Source organism: Euleptes europaea, chromosome 17 (genome assembly GCF_029931775.1).
Source record: "Euleptes europaea isolate rEulEur1 chromosome 17, rEulEur1.hap1, whole genome shotgun sequence".
NCBI classification, from domain to species: Eukaryota; Metazoa; Chordata; class Lepidosauria; order Squamata; family Sphaerodactylidae; genus Euleptes; species Euleptes europaea.
The window spans coordinates 9955469-9966041 of record NC_079328.1 but is presented as its reverse complement, the minus strand read 5'-3'; the positions used below and the strand labels follow the sequence as shown (position 1 = coordinate 9966041).

The following is a 10573-nucleotide window of genomic DNA, read 5'->3' as shown; positions in this document are numbered from 1 at the left end:
TTCCCCTATTTGCACGAACACAGTTTTAACTTTCTAGTGTATATATTTTAGGGGAGGGGCCGTGGCTCAGTGGTAGAGCATCTGCTTGGCATGCAGAAGGTCCCAGGTTCAATCCTCAGCATCTCCAGTTGAAGGGACCAGGCAAGTAGGTGATGTGAAAGACCCCCGCCTGAGACCCTGGAGAGCCGCTGCTGGTCTGAGTAGACAATACTGACTTGGATTGACCGAGCGTCTGGTTCAGTAGAAGGCAGCTACATGTCTTATGGGGAGGGGCCGTGGCTCAGTGGTAGAGCATCTGCTTGGCATGCAGAAGCTCCCAGGTTCAATCCTCAGCATCTCCAGTTGAAGGGACCAGGCAAGTAGGTGATGTGAAAGACCCCCGCCTGAGACCCTGGAGAGCCGCTGCTGGTCTGAGTAGACAATACTGACTTGGATGGACCGAGGGTCTGGTTCAGTAGAAGGCAGCTACATGTCTTACGGGGAGGGGCCGTGGCTCAGTGGTAGAGCCTCTGCTTGGCATGCAGAAGGTCCCAGGTTCAATCCCCAGCATCTCCAGTTAAAGGGACCAGGCAGGTAGGTGATGTGAAAGATCTCTGCCTGAGACCCTGGAGAGCTGCTGCCAGTCTGAGTAGAAAATACTGATTTTGATGGACCAGGGGTCTGATTCGGTATAAGGCAGCTTCATGGGTACCTCACAGGGCCGTCGTGAGGATGTGCAAGAAGCTGATCTGGGTCCCCATTTGGAAAGAAAGGCGGGGGTTACAATGAAGCAAATCGATCAGCAACTCGATCAACTAGTTAAAGCCTCTAAGCGGCCGCTGGCGCAAAATAAAGATTCCCTCCCATCGAAGACGGCGTTAGGGGGCGCCCAAGAGTCCCGACTGGCGTCTGCGGAGACCTCTCTCCTCTCCCCGCCCCCCCGTCCAGGTCGCTCCGTGATGACGAAAGCGGACGGGGCGTCCCGTCGCGCACCCACCCCCTCCCCACCCCCGCCCGGCCGCTCCTCCTGGGCGGTTGCCTGGCAACGTGCTCAGCCGGGGCCGGAGCAGGCCGCAGCCTGCCTCGACAGCGCCCGGGTCGGGAGTGGGAGCAGCCGACGCCGCCATGACTTCGCTGCGGGCTTTCACGTGCAACGACCTCTTCCGCTTCAACAATATGTGAGGAGGGGGCCGCGGAGGGCGGGCGGGCAGGCTTCGGCCGGGCCCGGGTCGCCTGTGGCCAGGGCGGGCCCTCTCCCCGGCGAAGCGCTGGTGCCTGGGTCCCCCCTTTTTTTTTGAGGGGGGGTTTAAAAACCAACCGCTGGGCCTCCTCGGCCGCCCCGGTTCTGGGGCTCGAGGGAGCCCCGCTGTTCTTGGCGGCTCTCTTGGGACGGAGGGGTCCCCGGGGCTGGCCTGGCGCGGTGGTCGGCAGCCCTGTTCGCAGGTTGCGGGGGGGGGGGCGCCTGCCATTGGTGACGGGCCCGCGCTCGACACGGCTTCATACACGCTTTGACGGAGTCTCACGTTCTGTGCGATGCACGCACAGCGGAGTGCGGGATTCAGGCGCCACGTTTATCCGGGTCCGGGTCCCTGGTTTCATTTGCAAAGTGGATGTTGTGTTGGCTTTGAACGCACGAACACATGAAGCTGCCTTCTACTGAATCAGACCCCTGGTCCATCCAAGTCAGTACTGTCTACTCAGGCCGGCAGCGGCTCTCCAGGGTCTCTGGCAGAAAAGGGTCTTTCACATCGCCTACTTGCCTGGTCCTTTTAACTGGAGATGCCGGGGGATTGAACCTGGGAGCTTCTGCGTGCCAAGCAGAGGCTCCACCACTGAGCCACGGCCCTTCTCCATGGCTCTCCAGGGTGTCTTTCACATCACCTACTTGCCCAGCCCCTTAACTGGAGATGCCGGGGGATTGAACCTGGGGCCTTCTTCATGCCAAGCAGAGGCTCCACCACTGAGCCACGGCCCCTCCCCGTAAGACATGTCGCTGCCTTCTACTGAACCAGACCCTCGGTCCATCCAAGTCAGTATTGTCTACTCAGGCCGGCAGCGGCTCTCCAGGGTCTCAGGCGGGGGTCTCTCACATCCCCTACCTGCCTAGTCCCTTTAACTGGAGATGCCGGGCATTGAACCTGGGACCTACTGCATGCAAAGCAGAGGCTCTACGACTGAACCACAGCCCTTCTCCATGGCTCTCCAGGGTCTCAGGCGGGGGACTTTCACACCACCTACTTGCCTAGTCCCTTTAACTGGAGATGCCGGGGCATTGAACCTGGGACCTACTGCATGCCAAGCAGAGGCTCTACCACTGAGCCACGACCCCTCCCCATAAGACATGTAGCTGCCTTCTACCGAACCAGACCCTCGGTCCATCAAAGTCAGTATTGTCTACTCAGACCTGCAGGGGCTCTCCAGGGTCTCAGGCAGAAAAGGGTCTTTTCACATCACCTACTTGCCTGGTCCCTTCAAGTGGAGATGCTGAGGATTGAACCTGGGACCTTCTGCATGCCAAGCAGAGGCTCTCCCACTGAGCCACAGCCCATCCCCTAAAATATATACACTAGAAAGTTAAAACTGTGTTCGTGCAAATAGGGGAATGTGGTGGCAGAAACCCTGTTCACAAGTTACAGTGGACACATGAAGCTGCCTTCTACCGAACCAGGCCCTTGGTCCATCAAAGTCAGTATTGTCTGCTCAGACCGGCAGCGGCTCTCCAGGGTCTCAGGCAGAGGTCTTTCACATCACCTACTTGCCTAGTTCCTTTAACTGGAGATGCTGGGGATTGAACCTGGGACCTTTTGCATGCCAATTACCAAGCAGATGCTCTACCACTGAGTCACGCCCCCCCTCTCCATGGCTCTCCAGGGTCTCAGGCAGAAGGTCTTTCACATCGCCTACTTGCCTAGCCCCTCTAACTGGCGATGCCGGGGATTGAACCTGGGAGCTTCTGCATGCCAAGCAGAGGCTCTACCACTGAGCCACGGCCCTTCTTAAAAAACACTCCCTCTGTGTTTTAACAGGGTTAGTGTGGCCAGCTTGGGGAGGGTGGCTGGTGGGAGATGATGAGGGTTCTTTAGATGATAGTTGTCTTTGTTTCCCGCAGCAATTTGGACCCTCTCACAGAGACTGTATCCTTTTTAGCCTGGACATGAAGAACTGGGCGGTTGTTTAATGTGTTATATGGAAGCAAACCCACGCTTGCCGCTGACTTCACTGGGGAGTTACACCAAACAAGAGCACCTGTATTTATTTTTATGTTACTATTTTTGTATACTTATACCCCATCTTTCTTCCCAGTGGGGAATCAAAGCAGTTAACATTGGGCGAAAATGCATGAGAGGTTTTGCATTGGATTTGCTGCTCTCTAAATGCACATTTTCCCCAGCCACATTCTCAGAACTCAAAAATAAGCCTCCATGCAGAGTTTTGAGAATCCAGGTAGGGAAAATGTGCATCTAGAGAGCGGCAAATCCAAGGCAAAACCTCCCATGCGTTTTCGCCCATTGTTCTCACCTCCTCAGTGTTCTTCTCACAGCAACCCTGTGAGGCAATGTAGGCTGTATGTGTGTGTGACTGGCCTGTGGTTACCCAGCAAGCTTCCATGGTTTGTTTGTTTTTTAAATAAACTCCCCCCCAAAGTGGGGCTCAGGGTTGTTCACAACACAATTACAACCAGCAATGAAATTAACCCAGGTAAAATTTCTTAAGACAAATCTAAAGACCACAACATAACCTCTGTGTGCTGAAAATAACACATAGAATCGAGATTCAGTCAGGAAAAACAGCACACATAAACAGCCTGGTGGCTGAAAGGGGAAGCTGGTGGAGAGACCGGAGGGAGGGGGAACGGGAGGGAGGTTCAGGATCCAGGGCCTGAGATGTAGTCATCATGGATGTAAAACATTTGCTGTTCTCAGCAATAGGTTTAGCAGAACATTCCTTTGGGAGGCCCGCTCCACGAAGCCACTTACAATCTTAAAGACAACAGGCGTGAGTAGCACGTGGTACTTCGATACAAGTGGCTAAAGTTTCGGACTAAGATCATGGAGACCCAGGTTCAAGCCCCCACTCTGCCGTGGAAGCTTGCTGGGTGACCTTGGGCCAGGTACACATTCTCAGCCTAACCTGCCTCATAGGGTTGTTGTGATGATAAATGGAGAAGGGGAGAATGATGTAAGCTGCTTTGGGTCTCCGTGAGGGAGAAAGACAGGGTGTAACTGAAATAAATAACAATAATAATTTAGTATTGATATAGCACATTTCAGCTGGTCAAACTGCTTTACAGTCAATTTATTAATGTTATGGTCACAGACCTTAATAATGATAATACAAGCTATACAGCAATAACTGCAATAATTACAATGCCTGTACTAACAACAGTAGTAATACAAGCTAAAAACTGTACGATAGATCCTCGGTTTTGGCCGGGGAGAGTTGGGTAATAAATGGAAATAATTAATAAAGAAATAGAAATAATAAATAAATAAATACCCAACCTTTGCCTTACTACAGTATAGTCTGCACCATGGCATTTACAAATCTCTTCCTCAATTTAGATAATAATAAGATAAAGGAAGCCACACTATACGTAATATTTGAATTTACATCTGCCAAAAAAATCTTATTTGGACCTCGTCCGTGTTCAGTATGTATGTGTAAGTCTAGATCGAATAGTTATATATTGAACAGTGGAAAAAAAGATGTGGGAGATCTTCTATTTGACTTACAGAACAGGGACATAAACGTTGATCAAACTAGTTTACAAGTCTTTGTGTTGAACATAATTATTAGTCTGTTTGTTTGATTTTTGTACCCCACCCTTTCCTGACTGAAGTCAGGCTTAGGGCAGCAGATTGGGGTCTTGGACTATCATGTAGGGCCACTTAACAAAGTCATTGCTTAGGTGAATTCTGAAGCTGTAAAGGAGCGCTGAAATATGTCTTAGGATCATCTGTGATGTGCAAACAGAATTTTCTTCCATGTTCAGGTAGCAGCACATATGAAGCTGCCGTTTTCTGAACCAGGCCAGCTCAGTAGTGTCTTCTCTGACTGGCAGCAGCCCTCCAGGGTCTCAGGTGGAGGTCTGTCCTGGCACCTGATGCCCAGTAGCCTTCTGCTGGAGATGCCAGAGATTGAACCCGGGTCCTTCAGAGGACACCAGCAGGTGATCTTCCACTGAGCAGCATTCCCTACCCGTCACAATGGAGTTAAGCATTAACAGTTGTTCTTTTTTTATTATTATTTTATTTTGCCCGTTTTAAGAAGCTCGCCTTTTGAGATGAATTTTTCTTAACCTGCAATACTCATAGTATGGGATTCCATTTTACTTACAGTACTTGGCTCACTGGCCAGAGTATTTTATTGTTGCGGAAGCACCTGGTGGCGAACTAATGGGTTACAGTAAGTAGAATTTTCCCTTCATTGCTGGGTGTAAATCGTTCTCTTTCCTTTACATTCTCTACCTGGAAGCAAGGCTCGTTTGATTTCAATGGAATTTATTCCCAAGTAAATATTCTCATGGTAACAGCTTTTGGCTGCAGTCCTAAGGACAGTTTTGAGACCAAGCCTCATTGAATAACATGGAATTTACTTCTGAGTATACATGCATAGATTGCTCCCTAGTTATTTTCCTTTTAGTATTTTAAACAAGAAAAGTGATATGAATGTGTTTGTGACTCCATGGTTAACAGAATTACATAAATCTGCTAATTTTCTGTAACCCCATAGTGATGGGATGGGTGATAAACAATTTCTGCAGGTACTGAACAGAAGTCCTGCTTCTTAACCACCTTTGTTCAGCCCCTTCTGGTTTCTGCCCACATACTTTTAAACCTGCTTCAGCAGCCATGAGAGCTTGAAAATTTTTTTTTTAAAAAAGCTCAGCCTCTCCAGGACTTGAATTTTGTGGCAAATTCCGCCCTGGCCTTCAGCATCTAAAAGGAGGCCTGTTGAATTGGCCTAAGCTGCGTAGTGAAACATTTACCTGGCATTGTGTCATACTAAAAAGGCTGCAACTGTAACCTTCTAAATTAGTGCCAGAAATGGTCACTGCCCTTTTAGAGATGTTAACAAGAAAACTGCTGTGAGATGAGCATGCGCTAGTTCAAATGTGCTAACTCACATTCCTTTTTCTTGCAGTTATGGGGAAGGCTGAAGGCTCAGTGGCCAGAGAGGAGTGGCATGGCCATGTTACTGCCCTCTCTGTTGCTCCTGAATTTCGCCGGCTGGGTTTGGCTGCTAAGCTAATGGAGCTGCTTGAGGAAATATCGGAGAGGTGAATCCTGTTCTCTAAAGATCTAGGTCACTAAGCTGTAAGCAGTGGTACTGGTTCAGTAATGTATTGGTCTGCAGAAATTCTGGTTACATTTCCTGTGAGTCCTATTGAAGACCAACCATAATGTTATGAGCTACTTAAATCATGCCAAATACCTTCCTGGATAGTACAGTCTCCCACCTCTTGGCAAGGAACATGGATGCATGCCTCACCTCTGGAAGGTCACTCTGGAGCAGAAGGAGGCAACTGAAAAAGTCCGCGTAGCAGCAGAACACACCCTGACCAGAGTCAAAAGGCCCTGTTAAGCCAGAGCATAGTTACTGGGAGAGGGCATCCTTCAGATATGTGGGTCCCAGGCCACAAGGGGCTTTCAAGGTAAGGTAAGCAGTTGCCCTGACCTGGACAGCCCAGGCTAGCTGGATCTTGCCAGAACTCAGAAGCTCGGCAGGATCAGCCAGGGCTAGTATCTGGATGGGAGCCCTCCAAGGAATACCAGGGTTGTGACTCAGAGGCAGGCGATGGCAGACCACCTCCCGACATCTCTTGCCTTGAAAACCCTATGTGGTCATCATAAGTCAGCTGTGACTCAACGGCAAAAAAAAAACATCTACCACCTTGAATTGGATCTGGAAACAAATTAGCAGTTAGCGGAGGAAGCTCAGAATTGCGGTAATATGTCCTCTATGACCAGCCACGCATATTAATAGGCTGCCGAATTCTGCACTAGTTGAAGTTTCCTGTTTTTGAGGTAGCCTCGCAGGCAAGATGTTATAGTACTCAAGATTTGAAGTTACTCTATTGCAGATCAGCATGGCCAGATCCTGCGTCTGCAGATAAGGGGCCAGCCTCACCTCTGCTAAAATGTGTTCTTTGCTGCCAAGCTTGCCTGCATCTCCAGTAGGAGGGTGGGGTCCCACAGGATTCCTAAGCTCTTCACGACATTCTTTAGGGAGAGCTGAGCTCCATCTGTAGTTGGAAGCCAACCTCCTGCCAAGGCAGCAACCTTGCCCCAACCAGCTTCACCTCTGTCTTGCCTGGGTTCAGTGCCTGCGCTTTGTGCTTGGCTATGGCATTTGTGCCCTGGCACAGAACAAAGATGGCAGCATCTGTTGACTTGCTCAGTGTAATGTATAGCTGGGTGTCATCAACATATTGCATATTGATGACACCCAACTCCAGAGCTCTGGACAGTCTTAAATCCTATAGGTGGAAGTACTGACTCTTGTGGCCCTCCCTTCCCCATATCCCATTGTTCTGACCCCACATTGCCTATAGCCACTTCTTAGGTCTGATTTAAAAGGGCTTGAACTGCCTCAGCCCTGTCCAACTGAGTTCTGCGTCCATCTCCAGCCATCTCAAGAGTGGCTCAATCCAAACAGCATACCAGACCTCTCCCAATAAATCCCCAAAGAGTGCTGCACTCATCCAGGAACAACGTACTGGTGGTCCCTGGCCTGAGAGATCGCCAACTGTCCTCAACTAGAGCCGGGGCTTTTTCCTGCAGGGGTTGGTTCAGTTCCGCAGGGCCTGTAAGATGGAGATATTTTGCCAGACCTATGGTTGAGGGGCAGCGATGGCTCTACATCAGTTGGCCTCCCCTACTGGACCCTCCTAGAGGTGCCTGTCCCCTGCCCTGCTGTTACTATTTAGTCTTGGGAACTGTTACGGATGGGAAGTTTTATTATTTGTGCTCCATCTTAGCCAGTTAGGTTTTGTTTGCGGGGTGGTTTGCCAGTGCCTTCCCCAGTCATCTTCCCTTTACCCCCAGCGAGCTGGGTACTCATTTGACCGACCTTGGAAGGATGGAAGGCTGAGTCAACCTTGAGCTGGCTGCATATATATATACACATGACAGCTCTAAGTCATGGCCGGTCTGTCTTGTTTGGAAGCTCAAACTATGATTTGGGTCCTAAACCACAGCTAGCACACAAACCATGGTTTGTTTAACAGCATTTTTTTATATATATAAAAAATTGCTGTTAAACAAACCATGGTTTGTGTGCTAGCTGTGGTTTAGGACCCAAATCATAGTTTGAGCTTCCAAACAAGACAGACCGGCCATGACTTAGAGCTGTCGATCTGCTTTTGTTTTCCATCTGCTCAGCACTCTGGTCTGGGACCGCTTCAGTGGCTTTTGTCCTTAACTGATTTGTCAACAGGGATGTTATGTCAACCCTTTAGCGCAAATTCTTAAGATGTGTCAAGTTATGGTTCATAGTGTTGCTTGAGAAAATGCTGTTTAGTTAGGGAAGTGTCTGAATTGAGATAGAGGTTGCCTGTATAATGTTTCTTCCCATAGATTTTCATATAACCTCTTATGTCACATAGCACGATTGCAAATCCTTTTAGCTATTTTGCCTCAGTGCCCTCTTTTACCCCCCCCCCCTTCTGTCTCCTCCGATGAAGAAAGGGTGGATTTTTTGTGGACCTCTTTGTAAGAGTATCAAATCAAGTTGCCGTGAATATGTACAGACAACTAGGCTACAGTGTGTACAGAACAGTGCTAGAATATTACTCAGCCAGCAACGGGGAGCCTGATGAAGATGCTTATGGTGAGTGTTTGGAATTGCATTTCAGACAAATGGCCTGTGAGGTTGAAACTCTCGATCCATTGCTGTAAATATGTGTGTGGAACTGGTTAACATCAGTCTTGTCTAGATTAAGGGCACAGTCTAGTCTAAAATAAGTAATCCAGTGGTCCACTTCAGTGGCAGATGTTTAGGCATGCATGTAGCTTTACCACTCTCCCTTAAGGAGAGTTCACTTTTAGCTGGATCATTTTCTAAATTCCCAGTTGTTACTGCCGCTTCATTGGGCTCTTGAGGCATGAGATAGAGCTCTGGAGTGTCATTTGGTTTATGCAGGGAGACGCCACATCAAGGTAATGGTGGTCTTTATGGCAACTTAACCATTGCTCTAGGATTTTTTTCAAGCATGCATACAGATTGGAACTTGCAGGGCAGAGCGCCCCAAAACAAATAGGTAGAGTCAGTAGTGAATATTGTTACATTCTAGGCACCAGGAGGGACCTCAGGAACAAAATTGCCACTTCTGGTCAGTGTAGAGAAAGACCTGGTATTATAAAGGATAAGTAGAGGGCTGCTCTTATTAATTCTTGTAATGAGAGCACTGTGCAGACAGTTGGGCTGGTTGAGGTAGCAATTCGCAAGTTCCATCATTGGCAGCCTGAGGCTCTTCCAGTACGTCTTGCTAGGCTTGCATGGTGGAGCAGGGAAGCTACGAAGGACTCTGTCTGACCTTAGTAGCAAGATGAGTTGGTGGCCAGAGGCAGAGGAGAAATTAGTCTCTTCCTGCAGGAAGTGCCTGTCTCCTCCCAGTCCCCCACTACTTGTGCTGTTTCAGTTTAATCTTAGTTTTGTGGATTTCTTATTTCCCACTGACTTGTTTTGCAACAAAATATTTTACTAGTACTTGTTTTTGTCTCCATTGTGTTCATATTCACAGATATGAGGAAAGCCCTGTCTCGAGACATAGAGAAGAAATCAATTATACCATTGCCTCATCCTGTCAGACCGGAAGACATTGAATAAGCCAAGGCTGGTTATTTATGCAGTGTGCTGAGAATAACATTTGGAGACAGCTGGAAACACTTTACAAGGACACTGCAGCATTTTGAGAAATGTAATTAGGAGTCTTGGAGCAGTGAAGAGAATGTGCAGATCTGAACTTTTGTTTTTAGGCTGTTTGGCAAAATCTTCAAATGCTGCTGATGCAAAGCAGACGTGACGGGAACCTTTTGTGACTTTTAATTAAAACCATAAATAAACCTCAGTTGTTTTGAACTATTACAAAACTTCAAATTCAGATGAAGTATCTTACAGGGATTGGAGCCTTAAAGTAAACACAGGAAAAAAATTAAAACCAATAAGTGTCAAACCTAGGTATCTATAAATATCTCAATTGTCTGATGTTCTTATACATTCCCGCCTCTGTAGTTGTGTGTCATACATGTAATTAGAAATCCTGCAGCTGTTCTCTCTGTTTCCTGTTTGGGCATAGAGCCTAACTCCTTCCTGTGGATGGTTAAAGTGACAAGTGGATTCTTCAGGTTTTCCCAGCTTCAGTAAATCTCTAGTTTCAATCCAGCTACTAGATGTGAAGCATAAATTAGATTTTTTCATTGTTAAACTGTATCTGATAGCATCGAAGAGCACCATTGACAGTTCATTATTGTTGTCATGAACCTTTTCGAATTTTCTGAGATGTTTCTTTTTGGTGGTAGAGTGGGGCTAGTCTGTTGTGTGGTTCCAGAGGACAGATGGGGCTCTGTGACTGGAAGGAATATGTGTTGAG

At 48.1% G+C, this 10573-nt stretch overlaps 1 protein-coding gene across 1 annotated transcript; it reads left to right on the top strand.

The window, feature by feature from the left end:
* The first annotated feature begins 1084 nt into the window (after nt 1-1084).
* On the top strand, nt 1085-10047 carry NAA20 (N-alpha-acetyltransferase 20, NatB catalytic subunit). Its single transcript, XM_056862607.1, has 6 exons — nt 1085-1157; nt 3089-3113; nt 5295-5385; nt 6124-6259; nt 8666-8811; nt 9725-10047. The coding sequence occupies exons 1-6, from the start codon at nt 1105-1107 to the stop codon at nt 9808-9810; spliced, it is 537 nt and encodes a 178-aa protein (XP_056718585.1). The 5' UTR covers nt 1085-1104; the 3' UTR covers nt 9811-10047.
* Nucleotides 10048-10573: the final 526 nt, after the last annotated feature.

Excerpts from the sequence above, each read along its gene's own strand:
- NAA20 (XM_056862607.1), top strand. The coding sequence starts at position 1,105 with ATGACTTCGCTGCGGGCTTTCACGTGCAACGACCTCTTCCGCTTCAAC. Across the intron at positions 3,114-5,294 it reads TGGACCCTCTCACAGAGACT|TATGGGATTCCATTTTACTT; the intron begins GTATCCTTTTTA and ends CAATACTCATAG. Across the intron at positions 6,260-8,665 it reads CTTGAGGAAATATCGGAGAG|AAAGGGTGGATTTTTTGTGG; the intron begins GTGAATCCTGTT and ends CCTCCGATGAAG.